The sequence below is a fragment of the Hemitrygon akajei genome, chromosome 8, assembly GCF_048418815.1.
Source record: "Hemitrygon akajei chromosome 8, sHemAka1.3, whole genome shotgun sequence".
Classification (NCBI taxonomy): domain Eukaryota; kingdom Metazoa; phylum Chordata; class Chondrichthyes; order Myliobatiformes; family Dasyatidae; genus Hemitrygon; species Hemitrygon akajei.
Window position 1 is genome coordinate 49,522,549 of NC_133131.1, and position 14,483 is coordinate 49,537,031.

Below are 14,483 nucleotides of genomic sequence, written 5' to 3' on the forward strand. Positions count from 1 at the left end.
ATCCTCCAAATGAGCTGGAAAGATAAACAAACCAACATCAATGTCCTAACAACCACAGGAGCATTTGGAATCTCAATCTTTACAATTTTATATCAAGGGTGAATGCCACCACTGCCTTAATTAGACTGTGAGCATTGATAATAGCAGGTGTATTTTTATTTTGCAGTATTAGAGTAGAATAATCCCATGTCTGATTAAGTGAGATGCTATTAGCAGGAGTTGTGCTAAGAATATTTGGTGTCCCAAATCATTGAAGGTAATATTTTGAAATTAAATCTGTGGCTTTAGATGTTGCAAATGTCTGTGTTCTTCCGCAGTCCAAGGAGGGTGAGAGCAGCAGTGATGAGGAGGTGGATGATGAAACTATGATGGCATTGGACAAGAATATTGCCGCCCTGTTCTCTGAACGCAAGAAACGACTTCAGGCTGCGAAAGATGAGAAGGCAAAGATGGTGAAAGAGAAGACGTTACGGAAGAATTTTAAAATAAAGGTATGTTGGCCAAAGACACATGGGGCTGTGGAGGGCAACATGGGTAAAGCTACTTCAGGCAGCAGGTGTCCTGTGTTGTTTTTTTTTGAATTATCCAGCTTTCCCCCCTTCCTTGTTCTTCCTCCATTGCTTACATTAACATTTTAGACAGTGTTGCAGGCCATCACTGGCTTTATTTTCACTACCTTCTCTAGAATAATTAGGAACGAGCAAAGTCCTGGCCTTTGTGCTAATACCTATATCAAAATAATGAAAATTTAAAATAAAAGTTCTAAGTTTTCCTATGATTTTTATTTTTAAAAGCACATAGGTTATGTATATGAGCAAAAGAGTTTTCTTTTCTCAAGGTTGAACCTTCCGAGTTTTTGGAGGAAATTGATGTGGTGTTTATGATAGACTTTTCTGATTTGGTACTTAAATTTATCAACTCTTAAGAGTTGACTGCTTGGTAGCTGTTATGGTGAAGCATGTGTTCTGCCAGCTGTGGGGGACATATGGTTAAGCCTATTTTACATGACTGTTCAACAACAAGTGAACAGAGTTAAGTCTTCCTTTCACCTCCCTTACTTGAAATGACCATTTCAAACTCTTCTTGATAATGCACTAACTTTGAACCTGTGTCGTCCTCACCCGTAACTACACAGGCCAAGCAATAGTGCTAAAGAAAATGCTTGTTATAACTGGGGTTTCTCAGCTCTACAAACTGAGAACCTCTTTTAAAAGCAAGTCACATCCAATCATCTACATTTCTAAAAGCTCATTAAACTTGCAAAGTCCTGGACAGTAGCCAGTGGTTGACAAATCTGTATGAGTACACCTCTTAGTGTGATATAATTCCCAATGTCCGTTGCTTTTAATTTTTCATACTCAGCAAGCTGACGGTTTTATCTGGCCTTTGTTTACAGTAATGAATACCTGGGCTGCTAATTTTCCTGTCCACCTGTCCAACCACTGACTCCCAGGGCCATTAGGCACTATGCTATCACAATATGCAAACACAACAAAAGCTGGATCAAAGTTATGTGCAATCATGATGAACATACAGGTGCTGACCCTCTACATTGGTCGCAAACTTTGAAGTGATGAGCCTTTGCACGGAGACTAGGTTCTCCATTTCCAACACCGGTGCAGTATATTGGCTGACGCCTGGGTGCTTGAGACATTGATCTATTTTGGAGTTTATGTACAGCCAATTTATGAGCAAAGGCTTTTATATTATGGTAAACTAAAAAGCCTTTTCTTTTTATTCCTGCAGTTAGTGGTTGTAGCATCCTCCCTTTCACTTTTTCATCGATGCAACTGCCTTCTAGTTTCATCTCAACTAGAGGCGTGTCTCTACTACTCACTAATAATCCAGAGTTTTGGGCCAATAAAATGATGGTACTTTGAAATGCCCCCTAAGAAATTTAACAATAAAAGAATTGAATTGGAAACTTCCATTAGTAACAATGACCAAAAAATTACCAGTTAGTTGTTTATATGTTATAAAATTCAAGACCAAAGAATGGATGATCAATAAATGGTGGTCATGTTGGTGGTACTTACATCCTGGAAATGATCTTTGAATAGTTATGACCAGTGTTCTTTATGCTGCGCTCGGTATTCCCAATCACTTTTGATTTCTTCTGTATTAGATTTTCTTCTTCTTTCCTTCAGGTCCTGGACCTCATTGAAATTTTCCTTGCGAAGCAGCCTGAGAATCCACTTGTTTTTGGTATCATTGAGCCTTTGATTGCGATCATTGAAGAAAACTTGAGCTCTCATTCAAACCAGCAGGAGCAAGACTACATCCGCAAGGCTGCAGAAATTTTCAAGTCAGTGCTTATGTGTCTTTAACCAATTTGGGGACCACTTAGTTTTTTTACTTTATGTCCATTCTGTTGCTTAGAATTATTCTGTAACAAAATGCCTCTGACGCTGCGGTCCAGACCCAAATGAGTATATGAGAGAGAGGAATTGAGAATGTGTGCTGATTTTGTGCTGCTGATTTAAAATAGGTTTAAAATGGTTTACTCTACAGTTGCTGATACAAGTCATTTTGGTGAACCTCATGTTGCAGAGTGGTTGTTTAAGTTTACCTTTGAAACAATGAATTAATTAGTGTTACGTCAAACGTGTCTTAGTAAAATACTGTGATATTTGCCACAGTAATTTAGTAGAGCTCTTTTGTTGGAAAGATGTAGGCTGTTCTGCTCCTTGGGCTTGTTTACAGTGTGTAGCTATCTCTGTACTAGAGTCCTCTGCTATAGGAAACCCATGGGTTTTATCTTGTTTGGGACAATGAAGATGTTAACTTCAAAACCAAATCAGAAAATACACTAGTATCATCACTGGGGAGAGAAACAGTCGATGCTTATGGCTAAGGTCCCTTTGTCAGAACTGTAAAAGTGAGAAAACAAGGGTGTTGTGTTGCACAGAGAGGGAGGGATGGAGAGAATTAAGAGGACATCTGTGATAGGATGCAGACCAGAGATAGCAGCAGAAAAGGAAAATGAATAATAGCAAAGTGAAACAGGAAGGTACAATAGAAGATGAAGAAAGTAAAAAGCATGGGTGATTACTTAAAATAATTGAATTTAAAATTGTTCCAAAGCCTGCAATGTACTCTTTTGAAGATGAGGTGCTGTTTCTTGATCTTATGTTGGCCATTGTTGGAGCAATGTAGGAGGTGAAAACAAAGGTCAGATTATAAAGGTGGCAGTGTTGAAGTGACAGCTGTCTGGAAGCTCGTTCTGTTTATTTATTTAAGGATACAGCATGGAATAAGGCTTTCCAGCCCTTTGAGCCAACCAGCCAGAAACCCCCAGTTTAACTCTAGCTTAATCGCAGGACAATTTACAATGACCAGTGGGGGTGTCTTCGGAGTGTGAGAGAAAACTGGAGCTCCTGGAGGAAATCCATGCGCATGTGGGAAGGACATACAAACTTACAGAGGACATCAGAATTGAACTCCAAACTCCACCTCGAATTGTAATTCCAGCATGCTAATCGGTTCGCTATGCTACCATGGCATCCACAAGACCATAAGATATAGGAACAGAAGTATGTCATTCAGTCCATTGAGTCTGTTCTGCCATTCAATCATCCTGTATTCTACACCTCTAGAAATGAATGCCAACATTGCATTTGCCGCCTTCACAACCGACTCAACCTGGAGGCTAACCTTTAGAGTATCTTGCACAAGGGCTCCCAAGTCTTTTTGTATCTCTGCATTTTGAATTCTCTCCCCATCTAAATAATAGTCTGCCCGCTTATTTCTTCCACCAAAGTACATGACCATACACTTTCTAACATTGTATTTCATTTGTACTTCTTTGCCCATTCCCCTAAACTATCTAAGTCTCTCTGCAGGCTTTCTGTTTCCTCAACACTACCCACTCTTCCACCTATCTTTGTATTATCGGCAAACTTAGCCACAAGTCTATTAATACCATAGTCCAAATCATTGACATACATCGTAAAAAGCAGCGGTCCCAACATCAACCACTGTGGAACTGGTAACTGGCAACCAGCCAGAAAAGGATCCCTTTATTCCCACTCTGTTTTTTGTCCACCAGCCAATGCTCCACCCATCCTAGTAACTTCCCTGCAATTCCATGTACTCTTATCTTCCTAAACAGCCCCCTGAGCGGCACCTTGTCAAAGGCCTTCTGAAAATCCAGGTACACCACGTCCACTGCATCTCCTTTGTCTACCCTGCTTGTAATTTCCTCAAAGAATTGCATTAGGTTAGCCAGACAGGATTTTCCTTTCAGGAAACCATGCTGGCTTTGGCCAATCTTGTCACGTGCCTCCAGGTACTCCATAATTTCATCCCTAGCAATCAATTCCAACAACTTCGCAACCACTGATCAGGTTAATAGGTCTATAGTTTCCTTTCTGCTGCCTCCCACCCTTCTTAAAAGGCGGAGTAATATTTGCAATTTTCCAGTCGTCCAGTACAGTGCCAGAATCTATCAATTCTTGAAAGATCATCGTTAATGCCTCCGCATATCTCCAGCTACTTCCTTCAGAACCTGAGGGTGCATTCCATCAGGACCAGGAGATTTATCCACCCTCAGACCATTAAGCTTCCTGAGCACCTTCTCAGTTATAATTTTCACTGCACAAACTTCACTTCCCTGACTGACACACTTGAATGTCTGGTATACTGCAGACATCTTCCACCGTGAAGACTGATGCAAAATACGCATTTAGTTCCTCTGCCATCCATGGTGACATAGTAGTTAGTACTTCTGCCTGGATTTGAACCTAACCTTGGGCACACAGTTGCTGGAGTTCATATTTTCTGCTGATTCCGCATCAGGTTTTCCCTGGGTGCTCTGGTTTCCCCTCTCATCATAGAGACCCAGTGGAATATTAATTACAAATAATTTACTACTTAGTGTATGTAAATAGCAATATTGAGATGTTATGTGAAGTTGTACAAGATATTGGTGAGGTCTAACTTGGAGGATTGTGTGCCTACCTACCACAGGAAAGATGTAAATAAGGTTGAAAGATTACAGAGGAAATTCACAAGGATGTTGCTGGGTCTGGAGGACCCGAATTATAAGGAAAGATTGAATGAGTTAGGACTTTATTCTTTGGAATGTAGAAGACTGAAAGAAGATTTGAAAGAGGTATATAAAATTATGGGAGCATAGGTAGGGTAAATGCAAGCCGGATTTTTCCACTGAGGTTTGGTGTGACTACAACCAGAGGTCATGGGTTAAGGGTGAAAAGTTTAAGGAGAACATGAAGGGAAAATTCTTCACTCAGAGGGTCATGAGAGTGTGGACTGAGCTGCCAGCACAAGTAGTGCATGCAAACTCAATTTCAACTATTAAGAGAAGTTTCGATAGGTACGTGGATGGTTGTGGTATGGAGGGCTGTGGTCCCGGTGCAAATGATTGGGAGCAGTCAGCTTAAATGGTTCACCACAAGGGGCCTGTTTCTGTGCTGTACTTTATGACTATAGAATCAGAGGCGTTAATGGGCACAGGAGGAAGAATATATTGAAGTGTTCCAAGGAAAGAAGGAGAAAGGAGGTGGGACTGATGAGATTGTTCTGCTGAAAGCCAGCCTGGACCCAATGGGATGAATGGCAACCTCTTGTGTCTTAGTAGTTGATTGGGCAGGAGAAACAGGAACAGTCAGGAGCAGATTTAGTTGCCCCTCCTACCTTTGTTCCTACATTCAGCCTGACCATGTAGGTCTTGCCTTGATAATGTCTCACTGTCATCTGTAATTTTTTTGTAACTTTGAGCATCTCCACGCTGCTTCAAAGAAAAATCTGTTCTTCTGCAGGAATCAGCTCTGCAAAGCCAAGAGCTACTGCCAAGACATCTCAGAGATGAAGGAGGACTTACACAAGTTGATGGAGCGATTGGTGACTCAAGCTTCCAAGCAAGCAGATTCTTCAGTGTCACTTTACTACTTCAGGTAGAACGTTTGCATGTAACAAGATACACTGTGTGGCTCAGGCATCATAGACTGGATGACCAGGGGTTGCAGAGTTGGGTTCACAGATTGCAGAGGGGAGAGAACTCCCTGGTCAGGATTTGGTTTCAAAAGCAAAGGAAACATGTATTACTTAGAAGTTAGAAAGTCTTTCATTTACGTGATACCTGTCACTATTTTAAGTGCAATTCATGTCACAGTATAGGAAACCTGCCACTGATTTGCACTAAGCAATGTATGACACAAGTTGCTCTTTCACCCCTGCCTATATGCAGGTAGGAGGAAGACTGCCAGATGATCAGAAATACAGTTTAGGGATGGAATGGTAGACATTCATGATAGTGCAGAAGTGGTCGAGTGTGTTGGGTGCCCTAGCTGCAAGTAGTGTGCTGATGGTAATTGTACAGAGATTTCTTCAAGCTAGACTGATCTAAGTCTCCAGCAAGGATGTGAAAGGTATCAGGGTAGGCTCTAGGTTGTTTCTTGTTTGCTAATCATGGCTCTCAATACATCCTCGATAGAAAGGAAAACACCAAAATTTAGTGGATCAGGTGGTGTCTCACTCAAGTAACATAAACACATTTGCCATTCATCCTGCTCCCAAAACACCAGGTATTCCGTCCTTCATGAAATGTGTGAACCTACTCTGATTTCATCCTCATTAACCACCATGACAGCCGTGGTTCAGTGACAGGAATTAAATGATTGCGAGGTTAAGCCCTACTTGAAAGTGCTGGTTCTGAGGGAATGTTGTGCCTGAGGTGCTGTCTTGTACCATGGAACCATAGAACATTACAGCACAGAAAAAGGCCTTTTGGCCCTTCTTGGCTGTGCCGAACCATTTTTCTGCCTAGTCCCACTGACCTGCACCTGGGCCATATCCCTCCAAACCCCTCTCATCCATATACCTGTCCAAGTTTTTCTTAAATATCAAAAGTGAGCCCGCATTTACCACTTCATCTGGCAGCTCATTCCACACTCCCACCACTCTCTGCGTGAAGAAGACCCCCTAATGTTCCCTTTAAATTTTTCCCCCTTCACCCTTAACCCATGACCTCTTTTTTTCTCCCCTGGCCTCAGTGGAAAAAGCCTGCTTGCACTCACTCTATCTGTACCCATCATAATTTTATACACCTCTATCAAATCACCCCTCATTCTCCTACGCTCTAGGGAATAAAGTCCTAACCTAGTCAATCTTTCTCTGTAACTCAGTTTCTCAAGTCCCAGCAACATCCTTGTAAACCTTCTCTGCACTCTTGTGATTGATATGTTAAATTAATTTGAAGGTGAAGGGTCATATATCACATAAAACCTTACAGAAGTTCTCCCTATCCAATGTTCATCCCTCAATCATCATCATTTTAAAAATACTTTAATTGGTTATTTTTTAGATTATTGTTCACAGGAAATTGACTGCCAAGTTTTATAAATTGCAATGTGAATGTACTTCAAAAGATACTACCTTTTGCAGTTTTTGGAGGTTGTGAAAGACAGTATGTTAATGCAAATGTTTAATATCTATTTTCTCTCAGTTCTGTTCAGTTCAATTTTCAAAAGTCTTGTGATTTGTTTTCAGAATTTCAATCTCAATGATTGATTTATTTATCTTTATTTTGGTGATAAGAATTGGGTTGAGAGGCAATTTCCGATGGACTACTCATTCCTAACTATCTCATTACCTGTATTTGGCAGTGGAGCCCTATATCTCTTCAGAGTTCTGAAAGGGAAAACGATTAAACCAGCTGTAACTGGCAGGGGTGAAGATAAGGAAAAATCTGAAACTGGACAGGTACGTGGATCAGGCTAGGATGTATGGAGATATTCTGCTACCAGTGATAATGGTTATAGTGAGCCAGTAATGGTTCAATAAGAAACCCAATGATTTATGCAAAAAAAAACAAGCCTAATTGTTCATGTTCAGAAAACAATACATGTTAATGCAAGGAATGTGAAATACAGGGGAAAGAAACTTCTCTGTCACCCAAAATTATCTTAAATCATTGAGCAATTGAAAAAGGTTTTCTACACTGACGATGTGCATTAGTTCATATAACAGGAATAATTCCAACTTCACCATGTGGACAGTTTCTTTTCTCAACTGCTGCCTCTCGGCTGCCATATTGCTTTAGTGGGTTTGGATACGTTGAGTGTTTAATGAACTGCAAACTGCCTTGTGAAAGGAGCCTCATTAAGGCAAGGCTTTCAAAATGCATCAGGCAGTTGATGAGAACACTTGGTTCTCTTCCATCTTTTGTGTACCTGAAAAAATGGGCTACTTTTAAATTGAAAAGTATGTAGCCAAGTAAATAACATTGAACCTGAAGGTGCATAAGAAAAGTATTGGACTGATTTTAAAGTACTGCAAAAGAATGTTAGGGTTAGTCGTGGTGTAAGATGATGAAGACACAGAAGAAGGGGTTAGATCGTTTTTGGCATTAGTAGAGAGGAAAAAGATTATGTTTGTGCCCTGAAATTTACCCATACATTTTTTTTTAAAAGGCAGATAGCCCCTTTGCCAGATCTGGGTGTGTTCAGGCTCTTGCCCCATAAGTGAAAGATTGTGTACAAATCAAAGTCCTCCCCATTACTTAACAATCCAAGGCTCCAACATGCACTCTAAAATTCTAAATTAAACATTTTGTGTCAGATATTGAATAAGTTTGTTGAATATGACATTTTATTCTTTATTTCCTCTTGTACCCTTTCCCCCTCTCTGTTTCCCATGCTCTCGCACCTCACTCTTCCCTGCAACTGACTGCCAGTGATGAAGGGTTACTGCCATGCCCCCTGCATGCTTAAGCCAGATATTAATTGATTGTTATTGGCATAACAGCTGAAGTTGCTAGTGAAGCAGCGACGGGAATGTAAATTCTAAGGCATCTGAGAAATTTAAAGCCAGTTTATCAGAAAAGTTATGATTCACTAATGACATTCTGGGTGTAAATCTGTCACTGGGTGGAGATCAGTCTCACATGTGATGCATGCACCCCAATCCATATTCTTAATCCCTTAGTTCAATGGCAATAAAAATTGGTAAGAAGTACAGCAGCTTTTTTAAAAGGAGTTCCCAATTTAAATTCAAACTGTTTTGCTGTCTTCCATTCATCCTGACCAATAAACATAATTTCCGTATTCTTCCTCTCCTCCTTTGGTCTCTTGTACAGGACTTAATATCTTGTGCATAACAATTTTGCATCCCACACCCCTGTGCCTTTGACCCGTCTTTGCCCATTGCACTCTGACTGAAGAATGTTAGGAACCTAAGAAATGGATCCGGGAGTAGGTCGTTATCACCCGTCATACCTTTCCTGCTATCTATTGCGATCTCAAGTGCCACTGTCTCAGGCACCTAATGTCCTTAATATCCAAAACTCTCTGAACCTGCACAGCCTTTTGGATAGACAATTCTAAAACTTCACATTCGGTACACAGATGAGAGGAATTTTTCTCATCTCTGTCCTGAATAGGTGACACCTATTTTGAGCCATTGTCTATTCCCTCCCTTTCTGTCTTCCACCTCACTGGTAGAAGATATCCCAGCTTGGGGAAACATCAGCTCCACATCTGCCTTGCCATGTCCCACAATGCTCCTCAGTAATCAAGTAGTAAGCTTTACATTGAAGGTTTTAATAGTGTATGCAACACACACAAAATGCTGGTGGAACACAGCAGAACTAACAAGTCTCTGACGAAGGGTCTCGGCCTGAAACATCAACAGTGCTTCTCCCTATAGATGCCGCCTGGCCTGCTGTATTCCACCAGCATTTTGTGTGTGTTGCTTGAAGTTCCAACATCTGCAGATTTCCTTGTGTTTGCCTTTTAATAGTATATGTAGTGGTTAATTTTCATTATTACCTTTGAGAGTGTATATGTCTTAACGCATAATTGTTACCATAACATCAGCGCAGAAATTTGGAGCCTGTAATTTTCCTTTCACAGTTGCTTGTCAATGCAGATATGTTTTGTGTTTCTCAAACATTGAAATCTTACCACTGTATTAATTTTGAAGGTATAGGGGGACATCTTTCTCAGGTCTATGTCAGCATGTGGGTAATGTCTGACAGACTAATTCAGTGTCATTTGTCTGCTTTTTTTTGTTGTGGATTTGAGGCTTGATTTATACATTGACTGTTTCATAGAGCATAGGAAACATACAGCACAATACAGGCCTTTCAGCCCACAAAGCTGTGCCAAACATGTCCGTACCATAGAACTACCTGGGCTTTACCCATAGCCCTCTATTTTTCTAAGCTCCATGTAGCCATCCAGGAGTCTCTTAAAAGACCCTATCGTTTCCGCCTCCTCCACTGCCGCCAGCAGCCCATTCCACGCACACACCATTCCCTGCGTAAAAAAACTTACCCCTGACATCTCCTCTGTACCTACTTCCAAGCACCTTAAAACTACGCCCTCTTGTGCTAGCCATTTCAGCCCTGGGGAAAAGCCTCTGACTATCCACACGATCAATGCCTCTCATTATCTTGTACACCTCTATCAGGTCACCTCTCATTCTCCGTCACTCCAAGATGAAAAGGCCGAGTTCACTCAACCTATTTATAATGCATACATCCAAAAACACAATCATTTACTGATTGTCCATCAACCCTGCGGTTGAATAACAACCCCTATCTCCTTCCAATTCATGAGATTTCCATAAAGTATCAGATAACCTTACATAGAATGGGGTTTGAAAGCTCACCATGCAGATTCCAATCATTGTGATTTGTTCTATAAAACAACACTGACTATTCTGTATAAACAGTCTCTTGTACCCTTTGGCTTAAATCTAAAGGAACAGACACTCCGGCAAAAGAATTAATTGTTCACATCAACTCCATGATGAATTTTAAATGAAAAAGAAGTTTTTCATTTGTGAAGTGTCTTTCATATCCATTTCAGAATGTTCCCAGCCAATAAATACGCTTTTATAATGCACTCCCTTATAATTAAGGGAAAGTAATTATCATTTCATGCTCACAAGATTCCACACTGAATGATGACCAGGGAAGTTGGTTTTGCAATGTTGGTTGAGGGTATTAGCCAATGCAAAGAAATTATCCTTTTCAAAATGATGCAGCGGATGGGGTTTAACATCTCATTCAATAAAAGGACTTTGACAGTTCGCACTTGCTCAGTGCAGGCCTGCTGAAGTCTGAGTAGGACCTGAACCTGAAGTTTTGACACGGGAGATCACTACCTACTTACTGCTTACACTGATTTGGAGCAAGTAAACAGTCTCCTAAAAGTATCTGTAACGATAATTGGTGCTGTTGACTTGCCTTTAATAAGGAAACTACACTGAAAAAGCTACTCCAGACTCTGCAGATTTAGTCCTTCTGGTACAAGTAAAGATTGTGCAATTTGATCCACAGTCTTTTGGAGAAAACACAGCTCTGACATTTCTGGCTCACTCTTGCTGTTCTAAACAGCTTGCACACTGCAGAGTGTGGAATACCCAAGTCTGTCACACGCATGAGTGACCAGGCTTCCTTATTGACTGTGCTGCATTCTGTGTTTTCTATATATAGTATGAGCAACCTATGATGAGCAATTAACTGCATGTAATTGTGATACTGTCTGTTGGTCAAAGCTCAGTTGTAAATCCATATTGAGTAATCTGGTACAATGAGCTCAGCTATAACCCATCCCTCACCATCTGCCTTGTTATAAGTGTGGGTGGTGGGTTAGACATTCTGTCATTTACTACAGGGGAAGGGAAAGCTGGCTATCTGGTCACTACTCTCTTTGTAAGGGCTGGAATATTGGCAGTGTCAGTGGAAGAAAAGGATTTGTCAATGTTTCAGTTGAAACTCCATATCAGGGTCTGGACCTGAAAAGTCGATAATTCCTTCTCCCATTTTACAGACACTACTCAACCTGCTGAGATCCTCCAGCAGATTGTTAAATGTTTTTATATTGGATTTTTGATTAAACAATATGTATTCTTTCTAAAGTTAATTGGATGGCATTAATTGATGGCAGGAGCTTCTAGACTTGGGGGAGGTGGTGAGTTAGCTCATTTGGCAATATTATCAATTAATATTGGAAAGAATGCATATTGTTTAGTAAAAAATCCAATGTAAAAACATTTAACAATCTGCTGGAGGTTGAGTAATGTCTGTAAGATGGGAGAAGGAATTATCAACTTTTCAGGTCCAGACCCTGATATGGAGTTTCAACTGAAACATTGACAAATTCTTTCCTTCCACTGAGTTCCTCCGGCCGATTGTTACTGCAGAATCCAGTAACTCTGTTATTTTGTATCTCCACACAAAAAATAATTTTGATTGCATTTTCTGTGGTTCTAGTAGTAGGAACGGACTCAGCCTAATATCTGTGTGTTACAGGTTGATTCATTTGGAAGCTTGGATATCAACCGAGTGACTGAACTTTATCAGAGTGCACTGGTCCAGTTTATGACCAAAAGGAAGAGTTCCCTGACTGGGTCTATGTTCATCGATCTCTTCAGTCGTTTTCCTGTAAGTGTGACGGAGCTTGGGTTTTAAGTAAGGCAGAATTGCAAGCTATACTGTGAAGAGAATACATGTGTTTAGAAAAATGGGTGTTTTTTTTCCCCTCTGTCATGTTACTTCCTGCTGCTAAAAGCATTAGTGCCTGTGCAGGGTACAAGTCTGCATATCTTGCTGCCTGTTCATTCAATGAGATTGGTCTGGGATTGACTACAGTAACAGCTGTCTGAATCTGGACAGAACTCTGTATGCTTGGAAAGGTTGATCATGGTCAGGAGTGAGGACATGTCTTGGTATTTTCTGCTTTCCCTCCTTAGCCTTGGGTACTGATGCCAATTCTACTGACCTAAGCCATTCAGCATGGCTTAGCGGTGCTGGGATCCCTCGAAATGCAGTGTGTAATATGAGAGTAGTTAGAAAGTTAGGATAAACTGTTCCTCTTTGGGATGCCTGCATTGTCTGAACATATCCTGATCTGGCTGAATAGTCTTTTTATGTCTGCAAATCCCAATCCAGGAATATTAAGGTATTAAAAAGTATCCTGTAACATGATTAGGTTTTATTGAACCTTGGATCTTCCTACTTGATTGTTTTGTAGTTGGTTCCTTTATTAGTTCCTGCACTAAATAGTGTTTGCTCATAGTCAAATGAGAAGATATCTGTAATGCATGCTCTCCTTTTATGGTGCAAGTATGAGTTTAATTCCAGCTATTGAAGAATGCATTCTTTCCTCAGATCAGTAAATAGATTTTTAAAGACTGGCCTTTTTCAAAGTGGTTGCTGTTTTGACTGAGGTGCGTGCTATGTAGCTGCATCCCCCTGTGAATCTGCTTCATACTGTAATGTACAGCTATGCTTAGACTTCTCAATGTACTGAGCAGATGGTTCACAATAAACTTAGATGATCATCTCGTTAGTGGAAATTCCATTGGTGAACAAAAAGCTTGTAGCGGTCTCTATAGATTGCATTGAAAATATAGTGAAATTGTGAATGTTTTCTTTAAAAGTTTTCATTATTTTTAAAAAATAAATACTTAATAAATAAAAAATATATATATTTAAAAATATAAATGTATATTTATAAAAATATATATACATTGCACAAAATCTTGGTACACTAAAATTTCAATAATCCAATATCTTGTTCTTTGGCAAGTCCTGATGTTTTGGTTTCTGCGCTCTCTTTAAACTTATCAGAGCTCTGTTTCTAAGACTTTTAAACTCACCAGTGTCTTGTTCCTTGGGCCCTTTTAAATTCTCTGGGTACCATTCACTAAACACCTTTTGAATTCACTCAGACTTTATTCCTACTCTCCTTTTAAACTCACTGGGTCATTCTTCCCTATGCTGCCGCCTTCAACTCACCTGGGTTCACTGAAAAATGTTTATCTCTGTGAAATTTTCTTAAGGGAAGAAATACAGTTTTGTTTGTCTATTAATAGGAGTAATGTACACTCGTCTGGAAAATGTGCCACGCTGGCACCATTGAAGTCCTACAGTAGTTCTACAGTTAGACAGTTCTACAATATAAATGCAGCTCCAAAACTGAGTGTTCAGTAGCTCAGGAGCCCGGAATATTAAAATGTATCGTGCATTTCGAAATTAATGTCTAAATTTTGACTGCAGTCTTTCTGGCAGCACCTCCTTCGAGCCAAGAAAGTTGAGAGGAGATTTGAGGGAGATGTACAAGGTTATAACTGAATTAGTAGGTAAAACAGGGAAGCAGCTCCCATTAGTGGATAGATGAAGGACTAAGTGGAGCATATTTACCATTTTGGCCCAAAGATAGAGTGCAGTTGCAGGAGATGGAGGTGATGGTCGTGCGAGGGCAAGTTCTGCATTCAGAGTTCAATAGCAAACTGAAACTTGTGCCTGTAAAGATGGTAGTAGCACAAAGCAGTCAAGGTTTGCAAAAGGGAATATAATCTGAAGAGTTTTGTGGCTAAAAGAAGGAAATGAAATTTAATTGATTGAGCTACTAAGAGCCTGTATGGGTTGGATAGGCCAACTTCTGTATTTCATCAATTCCACTTCTGAATGCATATTTCTGAGTATTAACAACGCTTGTCAAAGCCCATCC

At 40.2% G+C, this 14,483-nt stretch overlaps 1 protein-coding gene and 1 non-coding gene across 2 annotated transcripts in view; both read left to right on the top strand.

Moving 5' to 3' along the window:
• The window catches only part of mybbp1a (MYB binding protein (P160) 1a), a 113,170-nt gene that overhangs the window by 66,862 nt on the left and 31,825 nt on the right, over positions 1-14,483 (top strand). Inside the window, exons 18-22 of the mRNA XM_073053819.1 lie at positions 318-491; positions 2,148-2,305; positions 5,781-5,915; positions 7,626-7,722; positions 12,281-12,412. Of these exons, the coding sequence (XP_072909920.1) occupies positions 318-491; positions 2,148-2,305; positions 5,781-5,915; positions 7,626-7,722; positions 12,281-12,412 (696 nt within the window). The remainder of the gene's footprint in view (positions 1-317; positions 492-2,147; positions 2,306-5,780; positions 5,916-7,625; positions 7,723-12,280; positions 12,413-14,483) is intronic.
• Positions 1,090-1,226, top strand: LOC140732582 (small nucleolar RNA SNORA50). Its single transcript, XR_012100106.1, has one exon. It is a non-coding gene; the product is annotated as a small nucleolar RNA SNORA50 (small nucleolar RNA).